Source organism: Canis lupus, chromosome 23, assembly GCF_003254725.2.
Source record: "Canis lupus dingo isolate Sandy chromosome 23, ASM325472v2, whole genome shotgun sequence".
In the NCBI taxonomy this organism is placed as follows: Eukaryota; Metazoa; Chordata; class Mammalia; order Carnivora; family Canidae; genus Canis; species Canis lupus.
Window position 1 is genome coordinate 38,111,486 of NC_064265.1, and position 18,651 is coordinate 38,130,136.

Below are 18,651 nucleotides of genomic sequence, written 5' to 3' on the forward strand. Positions count from 1 at the left end.
CAGAAGCAGCATGCAGAAGATCCTGAGGAAGTATAGTATCAAGTATTGAGTTTATCTCAAGGAAATAGGTGGTAAAATAACTAGCAGACCTTGCTGGAGATCAAGGGGGCATTTTGATAGAGAGGAAAGTGGAAGGAATAGTAAGAACACATAACCAGAAACAGGAATTATCTACTCGTGGGAAGAAGGGAAAGTAAAGAGACCAATCTTACTAGAACAGACCATTTTACTAAAGAGTTGGACATACTTTATATAAGAATTACTAGAGTTAGATTATAGAAGGCCTAGATACTAGTTTCAGTTGAGGCTGAATTTCACTAGTACTGCCCCATATATTCTCTATTTGAAAAACATTCTTTTACGGCTGGAAAAGAGGTCATCTAAGGCCCAAGGAAATTAGAGTTGCTCAATTTGAGTCACCAAATCTAATTTCTTGATTCTGAGTCCAGTACCAGATTTATCACACCACAGTGCCTCAGGCAATAAACTGAGTTCAAACCCAGGAACTCTTATTAATTTTGCTCAATTATGCCACTGGGCCAACATAGCTGAAAGGATCTCCAAGAAAGATCATTAGGAAAGATACATCAAGTAGTACTATCTATGTAAGAAGGACTAAAAAGCAGAGATAAGAAGCAGGAAGCACAGATAGGAGGTTAATCTGGGTTTAGGATGACAATCGAAGGTCCAGTTGTGGGAACTGGCAAGATATAAAGACTTAGAATCTCACTGCAAAAAAAAAAAAAAAAAAAAAAAAGGAAAAAGGTTTTATTCCATGCTTTTCAGAATATATGCTTGGGGAAATGGTAGTGTTAAAAATAAGGGTAAGAGAAGAAGCTTTAGGTGAGGTCAATTCTGATACATCTTGCAGTTGAGGTGATGGTGTGGTGTCCATCTATACCTGTCTTCTAGAAAGTTAGAGATACTGGCTTAGATCCTGATTGAGAGGTATGGGTCACAAGAGATTAAGTGGTAACTAGCAGTGAAGTAAGAGACAGCATCACCAAACAATAAAATAAAAGGGGGAGAAAAAACCTGTTGTTTGGTTTTTGGGAACAGTGCCTCTGAACAGTTGGAAAAATAAGTTAAGAAAGAAGTTGAATAAAAAGCAAAAGGCAAGAGGGGAGTCAAGGGTAATGTTTCCTTTTAGAGTGTAACTCCTTGAAGGAATTGCCTATATTTGCTACTTCCATTTTTTCTTCTCCCCTTCTCTCTTATTTTTTTAAAAGATTATATTTATTTATTCATGATAGACACACACACACACACACACACACACACACACACACAGAGGCAGAGACACAGAGGGAGAAACAAGCAAGGAACCCGATGTGGAACCCGATGTGGGACTCGATCCCAACCCCAGGATCATGCCCTGGGAGACACTCAACTGCTGAAACACCCAGGCGCCCCTCCCCTTCTCTCTTATTAAACAAACTCTTCCTTCACTCTTATTACTCTATTTGAAACTGCTCTTGTCAAAATTCCCAATGATCTCAGGTGCAAAACTCTATAGTTGATTTTCAGTTTTCATTTTAACTGATCCACTGCCAGCATTTGACACAGTTGATTACTCTCCTTGACATCCATTCTTCACTTGGCATCTAGAACACCATGCTTTATTGGGTTTCTTCCTGTAAAATGGTCATTCCTTCTCAGTCTTGTTTGTCAGGTTCACCTAATCTTTTTGACTCTTTATAGATACACACATACATGCCGAAATTTCTCTCTCTGGTTTGGACATCCTCCATTACCATCAGAATCAATGTCTAACTCTACATCTCTACTGAAATTTCTAACTCTGTATCTCCACTTAGATGTTTAATATATATCTCAACCTTTCTATGACCAAAATTGAACTCCAGATCTTCCTCCACAAACCCTTGACTTGCAATCTTTCCCTTTTCAGGTAACAGCCACTCTATCATTTTAGTTACTAAGACCTTAACAATCACACTCTTTAATACACTTTTTTCTCTTTTAACCCCATATCCAATACATAATTAGATGGCAATTTCTTCCAAATATGCCTAGAATTTGATCACTTCTCTAGGTTCTTACTGTTCTGGTCTAAGTCAATTATCAACTCTATCTGGATGATTCCAGTAGTCTCCTAACTAATCTGTTTCTATCCTGGCTCCTCTACATTCTATTCTTAACATAGCAGATAGAATGACTCTATTAAAATATAAATCACATCATGTCAATCTGTTGCTCCAAGTCCTTCGTTATTCCTAATTTCACGGAGTAAAAAATGATGTCCTTATAATGACCCAGAAAGTCCTGCATGGTATCTAATTACAGTTCCTACAACTCAGCCTATTGATTCAAAACCATAAATGGTCTTCTTTCTCTTCCTTGAGTATACCTGGAATTGGCTTTGCCAAAATGGTCTTTGAATTAGTCTGGAATACTCTCCCTTCAGATTTCTACATACTCTACTCCTCATTTCATTCAAATCTTTACTCAAATGTTACCTGATCATTTTATTTAAAACTACAAAACTTTTCCTCCCTCTCCTGCCAATGTTCCCTATCTTCCTTCTCTGAAATTTTTCTCAAGCTTTTGTATTACCATCTAATATGTCATGCAATTTACTTATTGTTTATTGTCTTTTCCTCCCTAGAATACGACTTGTTTGGGGGCCAGAATTTTTATTTTGTTTATAGCTAGATTCTCATCACATAGAACAATGCACATAAGAACTCAATAAATGCATGCTGACTGAATTAATGAAATAAATGAATGATAACGAAGTATTTCTAAAGAATGAATGGTTAGCAGTATCAAATATATTAGAGAGGAAGAGAGAGTTTGAAAATCTGGATTTGGACTACATTTGGGTAGAAAAGATTTATGGATGATCTAAGCAAAACTTAGAACATTGGCAGAGGAGACCTATGTATTTTGTCATTCTCACTTTTTATGTTTATTTTACCATCATTTCCTTTGTTACTGACTCCTCTTCAATCTGAAAATGCCACCATCACTGGAGGACATTAGAATAAATGAGGCCTTCATGGTGCAGGCTACTGATTTATAAACTTGTGAGAACATTCCTTCTTGACCTAAGCTGAGAAGATAGTAACTAGCAAAAAAATATTGTAGGAATTTATTCCTTACTTTTTCCTTTTTTTTTTTTTTTTTAAATCTGAGTCTACTACTTTAGGAGAATTTCTTTTCCCTTCTTAATCTCTATCAAGGAATATGAATTTGCTCATTCATATTTAAGACAACCAACTGCTAGCATAAAGCTCCACATTCAAGTGGAAATGAATAAGTTAACAAGTGCATTAAGGCCTTTGTTGAATTTAAGATATAGTTATTATGATTTTGCAAACAACTGAAATAAAATCCAAAATTGATTTATAAAAGAAAAATTATCTATATTCCCTCTCATGAGTCCAAAAAATTTTATATATGGCTGATGAGAATTATGAAAATTCATGATTAAAACTTATTTCTATTTTATGAGATTTTAGGAAAAAACTAATCATTGCATACCCACAAAAGAAATGTAAATTTTGTTTTTTTAAACTAAGTGTCCATCCAACAAGGTATACCAACCTTCTCTTGTAGAGTTGGTTGAAAGTGTTGAACCTTTCCAGATCCCTGTAAGGACTGCCAAATGTTGCAAAATTCATCATCATCTTTAGTAGGTACCTGGCAAAGCACAAAAAATTTCTTAAGAAACTGAAGTGTGAAAAAATAAAGATAAAAAAAAATTATCATTTAAGTTATTTAGCATTAGGTAGGATATTCCATTATTGGAAATTTCAGTTCTTCTTTTCCTGGAGCTCAGAATAGTCATCATAAAAATATTCTATTGGAATGAAAATGGTTTTCATCATATGTAGTTGATTTTGAATGGTTTTATTGAAAAGTATTTAAAGCAGGACAAATGCTTTGGAAGATTATACTAAATCAATATCCCCACCAACAGAGTTTTTAGTCTTCTAGTACAGACAAATTATCTCATTCAAGCTACCATCTAACGATTTTATTTTTAAAACCTTTAAAATATTACCCAAAAGTAATCTAACATTAAAAAATCAGCCAATACTTATGAGGAATTTATTTTGTGCAGATTAAAACTGAAAAAATATGCACCAAAATTTAATAGTGATAACCTATGAAACTTGATTTTTACTTCTATCTCCTTTGCTATTATCTCTGTGTTTTCTAATTAGTCTATAATGAACATGTATTACTTGAATTAAAATGTGGTTAAGATTTGGTGACACGGAAGGGTGCCCGGTTGGCTCAGTGGTTGAGCATCTCTCTGCCTTTGGCTCACGTTGTGATCTCAGGGTCTTGGGGTCAAGTCCCACATCGGGCTCCCTTCATGGAGCCTGCCTCTCCTTCAGCCTATGTCTCTGCCTCTCTCTCTGTGTCTCTCATGAATAAATAAGTAAAATCTTAAAAAAAAAAAAAAAAAAAAAAGATTTGGTGAAATGGAGTTAAACAAGGTTAAATGTCACAATTTTTGTTCCCAGAAAGATAAAATAGAGGAAATCACCCATGAGTTGCATGGATAGGAATTGAGAATGGTTTTTGATAAATGTAATTCTCTCCCTTTTAACCTTTCAAATTCATGCCATTTCATACAGATAGAATACGTTTGAGTTATAAAAGAAAAAAATGTAAATGTTAGTTTGAAAAGTAAATATATGAAAAGAGATGTAGGATGCTATCAGTAGCTTTTTTTTTTTTTTTTTTAAGATTCTATTTATTTATTTGAGAGACAGCATGAGCCAGGGAATAGGCAGAGAGGGAGAAGTAGACTCCTTGCTTGAGCAGGGATCCTGACATGGACCTCAATCCCAGAACCCTGGGATCATGACCTAAGCCGAAGGTAGGCACTTAACCGACTGAGTCACCTAGGTGCCCCAACAACATCCTTTGCTAGCCTATTAACTTAAAACAAATCTGAAGTTGACTTGAATCAAAAATATTTTAAAAACTAAGTCAAATTAGGTTTTACTTACAAAGTGCCTGAGATTTTAAGGGGGCAGAAAGAAATGAAAGACTAGGAGCCTTACTTGAGTAGGAACAAAAAGTGACTGGGGGGAATGGTTCAGGCCTCCCAAATGACCAGATGAAATTGATGAATTTGAGCCATAGTGATTCACAGCTGGTTGTGGTTTCACAATGGCTGTCAACTTCTGATTTCCAGTTTCAGAGCGACTCCCATGAGTAAGATTCACCAAGGCACATGTTGGCAGTCGATAACCTCTACCAGGTGAGCACCTAAAAGTAAACAGTTATTTCAGAGGGAAATAATACTAAATGTGTTAGGGAGAAGAAGACTCATTATTTTTTGGTAGATAGTCCATAGTCTGAATTAGTAAACATTACTTTTAAATTCAGTAGAGGAACTTGAAATCATAGAAAAATCTCCATTTATAAGATGATACATTTCTGAAAAGTTTCAGAATAGACCCCTCAGAAGCCTTTTAGCTACCTATTCAAAGTAGCACAAAGGTTACGTGACAGAACTCATTCCAGGCATCATTTACTCTAGCATAATCCTTTTTCCTGTAACTTTAACTTTTCTATCAGTGCAGCTCCAAAATAAATAAATCTCTCTAAGTTAAAAACAAAAAATCCAATCCTCTTGCTTTAAACCTGCTAACCTCCTTCATGGTCAAACTCCTCAAGGGTCAGCTCAATTTCCTGTTTCCTCAAACCACGCGAGTATGGCCATGTACCCATAATCCCACTAAAATATAAATCTGATCATGTTACATGTCTGATTTTGATGACATTGCTTTAAGGACAAAGATTAAGATACCAAAATCCCTAATATGTCTTCAAAGTTGGCTTATAAGCACCTGCACAGTATGGTCCTTGCTTTTTTTTTTTTTTTTTTTTAAAGATTTTATTCATTTATTCATGAGAGACACCCAGAGAGAGGCAGAGACACAGGCAAAGGGAGAAGCAGGCTCCCTGCAGGAAGCCTGATGGGGAACTCGATTCTGGGACTCCAGGATCACGCCCTGAGCCAAAGGCAGACACACTCAACTGCTGAGTCACCCAGGTGACCCACAGTCCTTGCTTTTATCTGTTACTCTAATCTTCCATAGTTGTTGAAGTTTAGACATATTATCATTCTTTTTTTGAATGAATGAATGAATAAATCCTTTGTTGCACACTATTTCCTCTTCCTGACCATTTGTCATTCTTCTTCCTTCTTTCTCTACTTAACTATTACTCAGTCTTTCAAGTCCCATCTTAAATATCACTTGTCAAGGAAACCTTTCTAGAATTCTCAAGATAAGTCATACTCTTTTAGAAACCTGAACTCCTCCTCAGCACTTCTCACATTTTAAATAATATTTTCAGTTACACAATTATCTTCCCCACTGAAATGAAAGCTCGATGAGACTAGAAAGCATGTTTGTCTTACTCAGATACATCCCTAATAGTATGTGTATTGTCTTGCATATAATAAGAATTCAAATTGCGGGCAAATAAAAAAGTAATGTAAAGTCACTGGCCACGGAGATATATTTACAAAATGTAATTATCACCAGGAAATACAAACCTTATTGTTAAGCCTCCAGGAAATTCTTCATCAAATAATACTTCAAACAGTACATCAGCCTCTCTATTAGCTGTTAAATAAGAAAGATTTAAAAATCACATGATGAAAAATCACCATTTAAGTTTTTGAATTGTAAGAGCCATTACAACTATCAGAAAATAGTGTAGGGGAATTCAGTAAGTGAAAAGTAGATAAACTCACAGACTCTTACTGGTATTATTTAAAGTAAATAATATTTTAAATTGGATGGAATTAATTGTATTTTGCCTCTGCTTTACTCTATGTTGGAAATTATTCATAATAAAAGACTTAATAAGAGAGGTAACCTTTGGAGTTCAAAGTTTAGAAGGCCTTGTGTAAACTAGATAAAATTTGACAATGAAGATTTAAAAATATGGCAGTTTACTTAATAAAGAGAATAGAATGGAGAGAATGGAAAAATTATCAGTTAGAATTGGTAAGACCTGTCTAGATAAAAAGGATGGAGATGCCAAAGATAACTCCAAGGTTCTGACTGAGATGACTTGCTAGATTAGGGATATCATAACTGAGATATGAGACACATGAGAAAGACAGTGCAATAAACTTAGGAATAAAGAAGAACAAAATTTGGCAGAAAGGCTGATGATATATATCTCGCAAAATTAAGTTAATCCAAAACACCAAGGTAAAGTGACATAATTAGCTATATTTTAATTCTAAGCCCAAATTAATAATACAGTCTATTGCATTACTTCAGAATTGACCGACCCTACTCCCTTCCTTTTCTCCTTCTCTTCTTCCCTTCCCTCTCTTCATTGCTTACCGGCCCCTGCCCCAATTTCTCTCCACCTTTCCCCACCTCTTTTCCACTTTATTGATTCTGCTTCTCTGAAGAACCCTAGCACAATATTTGATAATATCCTAGCCTGGGTTAGGAGTGGAGAAATATCTTCTGTCCCCTATCCCTAGTCTTTCACTGCCCAGCTGAAACCAGGCCTGCAGAGCTCATCCATTCCCTAACATCCAGCTGTACCTTTCCTTCCTTCCTTCCTTCATTCATTCATTCTTTTTTTTTTTTTTAAGATTTTGTTTATTTGACACAGAGAGAGAGAGAGAGAGAGAGCGCGCACAAGTAGACAGAGTGGCAGGCAGAAGGAGAGGGAGAAGCAAGCTCCTTGTTGAGCAGGAGCCCAAAGCAGGACTTGATCCCAGGACCCTGAGTTTATGACCTGAGCTGAAGGCAGATGCTCAACTGACTCAGCCACCCAGGCGGCCCCAGCTGTACCTTTCAATCTGATACTTTTACCAGAAATCTAAACTCAAAAAAGTAAGGCTCAGCGAGAGGCAGTTTCTCCTCTGAAGGTTTAAAGCTCACCTAGGTTCCTATTCCCTGAGGGAGGGGCACTTCCTCAAAAGATTATTAATACTACAAAAGGTAAAAGGATTGTTTTCTCCCTTTAGCAAAATTGACTGTGGAAATGAGGTCTCAGCTGAGGGCAGTATAAGAAGATAGCTTTAAAATCCTCTCAAGACAAGATTCCAAGCAGTCTCTATTACTGATAGGAACTGTCAGAAGAAAGGAAACTTCTATGTTATCAGAGTCCTAAGGCCTTGTTAAGACAACTTAACTAGAATAGAATCCAATAAGCTCAGTATTTGAGCAGGTGATGCAGGGGGTTGAGCAGACAGCATTAGGAGGGTTGTTTCACTATACCCATCTGGCCCTTACCATTCCTAGTCCAGACAATCAGACCAAGGTTGAGTGCTTGAGACATGAGAGAACAGGACTGCCAACACCTTGACACCTGATTTGCTGCTTCATGCTGGACTGACTTTTTTTGTAATCTATACTGTAAAGCTGCTCATGCTCATTCCTGTGAGGCACATTTAGATCCTTAGTTGCTTCTTTCCTTTTTCCTCCATTCTCTCATCCTTTTCTTTTTTTTTTTAATAAAAAATAAATGACAAAAAATTTACCACCTTAATCATTTTTAAGTGTATAGTACAGTAGTGTTAACTATATGTACATTGTTGCTCTCTGCTTAAGAATTAAGACACAGAAATTTGTGTTTTACATTGTAATTACAGATGCAGTTGAAGACATGCCAAGTACTGAGATATTACCCCCTTTAATTCCTATGATGGTGCCCCGAAGGCCAACTGGAACTGAAAAGTTCTCCCTCACATTTACCACACGGTCAAAGAGACGAAATTCTGCATCTCGATCAGGAATGACTCCATGTTGCTGTTCTAAAGGCTGAAGAGAAGAAAGCTTTAATTATTATTAACTCTAATTTGAAATAATTATTCTATTACTCTAACAAAATCATTTTGTTCCTTCTATACTTTTAAAGTAAAAACAACAACTTTTAATTCTTTGATAGGAAACTTACTCTGTACAGCAAATGGGGCTTCACTGTTACTCGTACCTTCTTATTATTCTTTCTTTGCTGAAGAAAGAAAAAAATTTAAATATTTAAAAACATTAAATTATAAAATTATTATTTGGATTTACATTAAAATATAAAATTATTATTATTCAGTTGGCCATCATTCTTATTCATTTTTAAAAACCAAATGAAATGAGTAATTTAAAGAATATTTGAAGTTCTTCAGATGTAGCAGGGAGGAATAATAAATTCTTTTTTTTAAATTTTACTTATTTATTCATGAGAGTGAGAGAGGCAGAGGCACAGGCAGAGGGAGAGGCAGGCTCCAGGTAGGGAGCCCAATGTGAGACTCTATCCCGGGTCTCCAGGATCAGGCCCTGGGCTGAAGGTGTCGCTAAACTGCTGAGCCAACTGGGCTGCCCGGAATAATAAATTCTTACTTAAAAAAAAATTTTTGGGCGGGGGGGGGAGGACTTGTGTGGCTCAGGGGTTGAGCATCTGCCTTTGGCTCAGGTCGTGATCCCAGGGTCCTGGGAACAAGCAGGCTCTCCCTGTGTAAAGCCTGCTTCTCCCTCTGATGTCTCTGCCTCTCTTTCTGTGTCTCTCATGAATAAATAAATTAAAAATCATTTTTTGGGGGGATGCCTGGGTGGCTCAGCGACTGGGCATCTGCCTTCGGCTCAGGGCATGATCCTGGGATCTGGAATTGAGTCCCACATCGGGCTCCTTGTGGGGAGCCTACTTTTCCCTCTGCCTATATCTCTGCCTCTCTCTCTCTCTGTGTCTCTTATGAATAAATCTTTAAAAAAATATTTTTTTCATTAATAAATTTAAAATCTTAAATTTTTTAAAAAGATTTTGTTTATTTGAGGGAGAGAGAGAGAGAGAGCATAGCAGAGAGGAGAGGCAGAGAGAGAGGGAGAAGACTCTCTGCTGAATGGACAGCCCAACATGAGGCTCAATCCCAGGACCCCAAGATCATGACCTGAGCTGAAGGCAGATGCGTAACTGACTGAGCCACCCAGGTACCCTTTAAAATGTTTTTAAAGGTAAGTTTTTTTGTTCAAGTATATAAGGCATAGAAAAATACAAAATTGTATGCATACACTCAATTAATTTTTATAGTGTGAGCTTATCTATGTATAACCATACTGAGTTCAGGAAAGAGAAGATTACTAAGCACAACATAAGAACTCCTGTATTCCCTCCCAGTTACTACTTTCCCCAAAGTAACCTTACTACTAACAAAAGATTAGATTGATCTGTTTGAAATTTATGTAAATGCTATTTTGTTCAAATGCTTTTTTACTCTAAAAAGAATTTTATGTTATAGTCAATGAAGATTTATATTAAAGGAAAAAAATATATAAAGTACTGATCTATGACAATAGATCAGTCGGTCTATTGGCAACTTATAAAAATTAAGGTGGCACTGATTTAACAAAGCCCTGGATTTTGGAATCTATTGTGAAATTGGCTTTGATGCCTGAATTTTTTGATCATCTAACAAATGCAGGAAGAAGAGTTGTGTCCCAAGTTTACTTCTTGTTAATTTTGTGAACTCACACTCAACTTAAGCATCAGCCTCCTTCTACTGTAAAATAGAAATAACAATACCTGCTCTACCTAATAAAAACATGAGAATAGTTTATATCCTTTGCTATCCATAACTATTATTCACATTAAATATTTTTTAAGTGAATTCTTATCAACTAGGAAAAATGGCAACAGTTTACTTATTTGGCAGCCACCTATCTTTAGAACATACCTTACAGAAATAAGTATAAAAGGGCATTAAACAGCTACAAGCTACAGAGACCACATACTATAGAATTCATGTATTATATATTGTAAAATGCTCAAGACTTTAAACAGACCCTATTATCTTTTATTATGAAGACATTTCATTTATTCTTTCAACAAATCCTTACTGAGTGCCATTTATGTGCCTTGTACTGATCTAGGTGCTGAGGATAAAATAGCGATCTGTTCCTTTATTCAGGGAGACATACAAGAAACAAAATAAGGAAAATATATAGTATGTTTGATGGTAAAAGGCATAGAGAAAAATAAAGCAGGTAAGGGGGACCACAGTATGGAGAGAGATTGCAATTGTAAATAGAATGAATAGTGAAGGAAGTACTGACAGGATGTCCATGCTTCCAGCCCACAGCAGACTAGGACTAATATGGTACAACTGGTACCCCCTGAAAACAGCAGGAAGGAGAAAAAAATAAACATAAAACAATTATAAAAAGCAGACCCCAAACCTCTGCCTGGAGTATTGCATATGAAAAAAATAACCCATATGCTTTAATATGTCTCTAGGTATTACTACATTATAGCACTGATTACAGGACATGGCAGTCAAACCTGATTCATTAGGGAAATTAATAAACTGATGAATTTTCAAAATAGGCTCCAATCCACAGCTACTAAATGAAAAGTTCTGGGGTCTGACTATTCACAATCATGTGGGAGCTTGTTAGAAATGGAGAATCTCAAGCATCAAAGTAAAATTTGGGGCCTTAGAGTAATAAACCTTTATTAAGTGGAAAACTCGTTTCAAAAACAATGCTGTACAAATGGATTTTATTCTAGGTTGAAAAAAAGAAATGAAGGTTAAAAAAAATGAAATGCAGGTTTCTTTCTTTTTTTTTTTTTAAGATTTTACTTATTCATGAGACAGAGAGAGAGAGAAGCAGAGGGAGAAGCAGGCTCCATGCGAGGAGCCCGATGTGGGATCCAATTCCGGGACCCCAGGATCATGCCCTGGGCCGAAGGCAGGCGCTAAACCGTTGAACCACCCAGGGATCCTGAAATGTAGGTTTCTCTCCTTATCTGAGTATCAATGATCTTTCAAAAAAAAAAAAAAATCAGACTCTTGGCTCTAAGCCTTATAGTTTTTCCTAAAGAGAAAAAGAGTCATCTAGTAGTAATTTTCCAGACTGCCTCCATAACTCTTGAATATGTGATGAAAGAATTCAAATAATAATAGCCAAGCATCATTAGGGCTTAAAAATAGGCATTACTAGAAGGAGTTTCCATGCATTAACTTAGTTAATCCTTTTGATGACCCTATGAAGTAGGCACTATTTTATTCTCATTTTACCAATGAAGACATAGGGGTATGGAAAATATCTTAAGTATCCTGCCTAAGGTTATAAGTATTGAAAGAGAAATGGGGGAAAATGACTTCAGAGCCCATTTCTTAACTTAGTCTGCTATTAGACTGCTGTGTTAGCAAAGCAACATCATTTTAATAAAAAAGGCCAACGTGTGGAAAATAAAATAAAAAATTTTAAAAAAGGAATATAATTCATTTTCTATTATATCAAGATAGAAGATCAAAATAAAATAGTTAAGGCAACACAAAAGATGATTGCTTTTAAAAATCAAGACCCCCAAAAATAGGAGATTAAGCAGGATTTCAAAAATACTGAATGTGTTTGTGGATGGAAAAGTACATTTTACAAGTGATTCTGTAAAACTGCATTAAACACTGTTTATGTTTTATAAAAAGAACTATGTCTTTAAAAAAAGAATAGGAAGGAATAGGGGATCGACCTTATTTCTTAATCATAAACTTTATATTTTGGCTAGAATTACATAGTATTAATTCCTAAAATTAGAAACACCATTAGGACATAAAATTTAAATGTTAATAGCTTTTATACATTAAAGTACATTTCTATTTATTCAGATAAATTTATTAATGACCACTGGAAATGGCTGGAACATTTTTTATAGGATTACCTGACATAAATTAGAAACATTGAGTTCACGTTTTACTTGATGCAAACACAAATAAATTATCTGTAGAATGATATACAGTCAATTTAACTTCAAATATCATCAATCGTCTTGGTTATTGAAAATTAGTACCTTGCACTTTTCAACTTCTTCCTCAATTTTCTCAACAATAGCTGCATCCAGAATTTGTAAATCACAAGAAGAACGAGACAAAGTACTGACAGGATGTCCCTTTAGCCAAGTAATAATTTCTTGAACTTTCTCAGCACTACATTTAAAAACAATAATTTTTTCACAATGATTAAAACTTACTGAGGGTTTATAAAAAATGCCTAATATAAATTTTCTAAGGGTTATGAATTATAAACGACAGCAAATAATTAATAATCACTAAACTTAATTGGAAATAGTTATAAATCTAGTATCAACATGGACCTATTATTTCTCAGTAATTAAAAAAACCCAGTAAATTAGTTTAAAAGTACTTTACTGATATATGAAGATCTTAAAGCAACAGATGTATGTATTATATATATGTATATATATATAAAACCCTCCCCACAAAAGTAATATAAATTCTTGATTAACTACTGTAGCTTTCACTAGAACTACTAAGTTGAACTATGAGCCAATAAATACTACAAATTTGGCTTACCCATTCTCATTTTCTCCAGGCCAAATGTCATCTTCATAGAATACATCCTCCTGGCTGTTTTTGGCTATATAACTAAATAGTTCTGGAGCTCTAGCCAAACAAACAAAAATACTGCTTAGAAAATATGTATGGCTAACTTCACATAAACTTGCTATCAAATAATTTTGGATCCTAAGGGGACATATAAAATATATTGAGGACTGACTGTTATACACAGAGTATTAATAAAGGATAGAGACTAAATAATTTGAAAGTATTCATAGGCCCTCAAAAAAACTGCCAGCAGCTGAGGGAGAAATGATTCAATTCATAAACTATAATAAGCTTTATTTATAAACTTCATTTACTGGCTCTAATCACTTTTAGATCATAATGATAGGTGATAAATGGACAAAAATAATATCTACAGGTTCATTTTCTAATTTTCACAACAAAGCTGGATCATTCCACAATAAAGAAAAATAAAATAAACTAAAAGTTTCTTCTCATAGTCCTCAAAACTCCATTGCTTCCTGAATAGTGCAGGACCTTTAAATACACATAGCAGATTGAACATATGAGCTTAATTTTTGCTCACTTCCTAACCTACAAAAAAAAACAAAACAAAACAAAAAAAAGAGTAAAGTATAAAATAGGCCAGAGACCCAGAAAGGCAGGAAAAGAGAAGTGGTGAGTCTGATAGCATATATGAGTTGTTTAGAAAATTTTAGGAACTGGAAACTGGATGGGTAAGTATTAATTGATTTGAAAGATGGGAAAAAGCTGCACCCTAAGCAACCAGGGTGGGAAGTCAACAACAAACAAGATTATTTAAAATGTGCCAAGTCTGCAAAAGCTTAGAAATTATGGGCTCCAAGTACATTTTAATGCTGTAGTATGGGCAGGGTGAAGTTTACTAGGCTCTTAGTTGAAAATTTTGTATAATAAGCAGTTGGATAATCACATGATTACTCACCTTCACCCAGCATAAGAACTGTCTGTAGTTTATCTTTTGGAGAGGTTGAACAGGGGATGCTCTACCTTTAGATACACAAGGCATGGGAGATGGGCGGGTAGGACGTGAGGAGATGACAGGGAACTAATGAAAGTGTAACTACGATGTGTTGCTAGGAAGCAGAATAGGAAGTGTAACTTCTTTAGCAAGCACACTCTTGAGATGAAACTAAACAAGAAAGTTTATCAGAGAGCTCTTGTGGAATTAACACATATAGAGGGGAAGGAAAAAAGAAAGGAAGCAGCATTGAGTAGGGAGAAGCTGGGCTGTGATCCTCTGTTATTAAACTCCTTGGTCAGTCCTACAGAGATTTCAAACTAAGATGGCCCTTCAGATGTATCCTGAACTAGGTCAATCAGGTTAGTTATGTCTTTTACACCTCCTTGTAGATCAGGTGTTGGATCTGTGGCTATTGTGGAAAAGGGGACAAAACTTTAGGTGGGGCACTTCTCTTCTGCAAGGTAATTTATGAAGAGAGCACACAGCTGAGGGCTGTCAGACAATAGCATCCTAGCACCCAAAGAAGTAAGACCTCTAGTCTTATAGGGAGGCTTGGAGGGCATTTCATAGTATCCACTATATAATAAAATCCCTTTTCTCTGGTTAATTTCCAAAACACTTATGTCAGTTTTGTTTCTCACATCTGTCCTCCAAAAAAAAGGCTGGAGGATATCTCTGTAGGGAAACTAGCCAGCCTGAGAGAAAACATACATACATGGATAGTAACATTTGGAGGTCCTCTGCAGAAATAGCAAAGTCCCACCTGACAAGCTCCACTGAAACACACTAAATTTCCAATCAGCTTTTTAATGCCTCATTCTTAAATATGAGTAGACATCCAAGAACCACCAGACAAGTAAAAAAAAAAAAAAAAATCTTGAATATGAAAGGTGGAATCAAAACAGAAAAAAAGTGCATTTTGGAGAAAAGAGCAAATACAGAGAAGAGAAGAAAATGAGAACTACCACCTTCAAAGAAAAAGACATTTTATTCATTATAAGAACAAGATACTATAAAAAAAGGAATGCTGGAGAATAAGGATACATTTTTAGAAATTAAAAATGATTAAATAAAAAAAAATAAAAATGATATAAGATAAAGTTGAAGAAATCTCTCAGAGAGTAGAACAGAAGTATAACAATATAGAAAATGGGTGAGAAGAGATACGAAAATTAAGAGGATTAATCCAGAGGTCTATCATCTAACATAAGCCCTAGAAAGAACAGAAAAAAAGGAGAGGATGAAATTATCAAAGAATTAATACAAGAAATTTTCTCAGAACGGAAGGGCATCAGTTTTAAGTGTGAAAGAACTAAACAGCCAAAGGAAAGAAAGAAGATCCAGACAAAGGCACACAGTATCATATTATTAAAACTGCACTGGTAAAGGGAAGATTCTAAAAAGATTTCAGAAAATGAAAACAGATCATACACAAAGATTCAGAATCACAATGGCACCAGATTTCTCACCAACACAGGTAACAAAAAGAGAATAGAGCAGTACTTTTCAAATTCTGAGGGAAAATAATTTCCAATCTAGGATTCTATACCCAGGCCAGGTATCAAGTCTGATCAGGGAAGAATAAAAACATCTCCAGACTCATAAGCTTTCTTAGGAAGCTACTGAAGTAAATGCTCCATCAAACTGGAGACATAAACCCGAAAAAGTAAGGTATGAAAGCCAGGAAATAAGGGAACCCTATAAAGGAGAATGGTGTAGGGAATTCCTAAGATGACAGTATAGAGAAAAGCTAGAATGAGAGCAGAGCTGTGTGATAGCCCTAGAAAACAATTAGTTTACACTGAAGCAGGAAGACAGATGGTTTCAGGAGAAAGTCTACATGAAGAAAATGGAACTGAAAAATTTCTTGATCTGCCTGACCATAAGAATTCTTCCAGTTATGACAAAGAGTTTAGGGTTGAATTAGTTACGTAAATATAGACAATAACAAATGATTAAACCAGATGGGGAAAAATGTGTACAAGAAAGGAAATGCAACCATAATACTCTACAAGGTCCACCTGTGACCATTTAGATTATCTCAATCAAGTAAACCTTAAATACAGATTTAATACAACTATAATGAAAGGGGAAATATATATGTATATATATACATACATACACACATACATACACACGTGTGTGTGCAGGGAGGTAAGGAATAGAATGGGGAGGTAGCTAAAGAGAGCTAAAGCTTCATCTTTTATGGTTGGAAATCAATGGATATGTCAAGTTGGAAAATCATGAAAAGGTAAATACAGTATCTTAAAGAAATATGGAAGTGAACAGAAGAAATAAATTTTCAGATGGTAATATGTATTGAATATATTCCTTCCCCCAAAAAGATAGATTGAAGTCTCACTCCTATTACCTTCAGAATGTGACTTTATTTGAAAATACAGTTTTATTGAGGTTATAAAATAAAAATGAGGCCTTCAGGGAGGGTTCTAATCTAACATGACTGTGTGTTTATGAAAAGGGGAAATTTGGACACAGAGACAGACATTAACAGAGGAAAGATGATATGAAGATGTACAGGGAGAACACATGCAAAGATGGAGGACTGGAGGCAATGCATCTACAAGTTAAGAACAAATGTGTGAGGCTACAAGAAGCTAGCAAGGAGGAATGAAATGGTTCCTTTTCTACCATCTTCAGAGGACGCATAGCCCTACCAAACACCTTGATTTTGGACTTCTGGTCTCCAGAATTGTGAGGCATTAAATTTCTGTGGTTTTAAGCCATCCAGCTCATGGTACTTTGTTATGGCAGCCCTAGTAAACTAAGAGGATCCTCAAAAACAAGGTTAGAAACCAGTAGAACAAAGGAAAGAACATTCAGTTGTGAATCACAACTAAAGGTTTTCCTATAAATCTTTGTCACTGAGTAACTCAGTTAACCTCAGTATACAGTTTTCTCATTTTTATCATGAGGAGCTAAGATTTATTGATTTCTTACACCATTTTAGCGTAAAATTCAATAATTTTAAGGTAGTAATCTATCATCTGGCTGGAGTTTTAAGACTCAGAAAATCCACCATGTGGAGAGTTGTTTTGTTTATCCAATTCAATTCTCTTTCTACTAACACAGACTTGCAAAGTAGTGATTAATTTATGATAGTAAGTTAAGGAAAATTTTAATTAAAAGGAAGACAAGGGGCTCCTGGCTGACTTGGTGGAGAGTGCAACTCTTGATCTCAGAGTTGTAGGTTTGAGATGCAAGTTCAGTATACAGATTACTTAAAAAAAAAAAAATCTTAGAAAAAAAATTTTTAATGTAAAAAGATAAAAGGAGGCCAATTTTTATCATCTTTTTTCATTTAAATAATATACAATATTTTTCTATTTTCTTTTAGCTAATAGCTATGATGCTCCATGATACAAAATTAAATTTATATGTAATACATGTCACATTTTACCAAAGGAAACATTTTTTGTCTAAAATTGGTATCAGCAAAGCAAAACAGTTACTACATTCCCATATTTTTGGATGCTTAGTAGGATCCTGTTAGGTACTTACCTCTCTAAGTACTCTGCAAGAAGCTGCTCTGCTGCAGATGAATACATCCACTCACTTCCAACTTTCTTAGTATATCCAGGTACCTCCTCATTTTTTTTGTTGAATTTGAGATTCAAACCCACATTTGCTTTATGGTCTCCATGAGGGCTGAATTTAAACCACACACACACACACACACACACACACACACACACGTTTTAAAATTTTGTTCAAAGAATACAAAGTTTGCTTTCAATCTTAGAAAAAACTTAATTTTGATTGTTTTTCTACAGTTTTCATAGTTATTTCCAAACTAGCAATAATTGAGAAACTAGAGGAAAGGCTTCAAAACCCAAACTAATAAATCATATAAATAGATTATGTAACTAGAGAAGAGAATGAAATAAGAAAATGCAGGGAAATATATTATTGAGATTCACACACACTTTCTGATACCTTTTTTCAAGGTTCAATTTGTTAGCTGCTAAAAATAAGAACTGTCTTTCCAAACACCTAAAACATGTGCCATTTAGATGAAAGATCACCATCAGAGGAATTTATGCATAATTTTTAAAGAAAATTCAGAGCAATTAATAAAAGAAAATAAATACTAAAATATTAACCAGTTTATCATTTAATTTTTTCTGCCACTTTAAGTAAATTTCTCTAACATAAACTTACTTTCTCCTAGATCCTCTTCCAATAAAAATACTTCCTGTAAACCTTGAAACAAGGTATCCACTCACTCCAAGGCGACTGGCCAACACATATCCTGGGTTGTACTTTATAGAATATTTCTTTAAATATAAAAACAAAAAGGTCAATTATGGAA

At 35.0% G+C, this 18,651-nt stretch overlaps 1 protein-coding gene across 4 annotated transcripts in view; it reads right to left on the reverse strand.

Moving 5' to 3' along the window:
• XRN1 (5'-3' exoribonuclease 1) overlaps positions 1 to 18,651 on the reverse strand; it is a 102,982-nt gene that overhangs the window by 22,054 nt on the left and 62,277 nt on the right. For 3 of the 4 annotated variants that reach the window (XM_025448791.3, XM_049099905.1, XM_025448792.3), the window contains 9 exons: positions 18,501 to 18,616; positions 17,841 to 17,987; positions 13,328 to 13,417; positions 12,805 to 12,940; positions 8,923 to 8,979; positions 8,654 to 8,786; positions 6,548 to 6,617; positions 5,043 to 5,250; positions 3,568 to 3,663 (listed from right to left, as the gene is read on the reverse strand). In XM_025448791.3, the coding sequence (XP_025304576.1) occupies positions 3,568 to 3,663; positions 5,043 to 5,250; positions 6,548 to 6,617; positions 8,654 to 8,786; positions 8,923 to 8,979; positions 12,805 to 12,940; positions 13,328 to 13,417; positions 17,841 to 17,987; positions 18,501 to 18,616 (1,053 nt within the window). Of the gene's footprint in view, positions 1 to 3,567; positions 3,664 to 5,042; positions 5,251 to 6,547; positions 6,618 to 8,653; positions 8,787 to 8,922; positions 8,980 to 12,804; positions 12,941 to 13,327; positions 13,418 to 17,840; positions 17,988 to 18,500; positions 18,617 to 18,651 lie in introns of those variants that run through there. The other variant, XM_025448797.3, reaches the window with a different exon arrangement.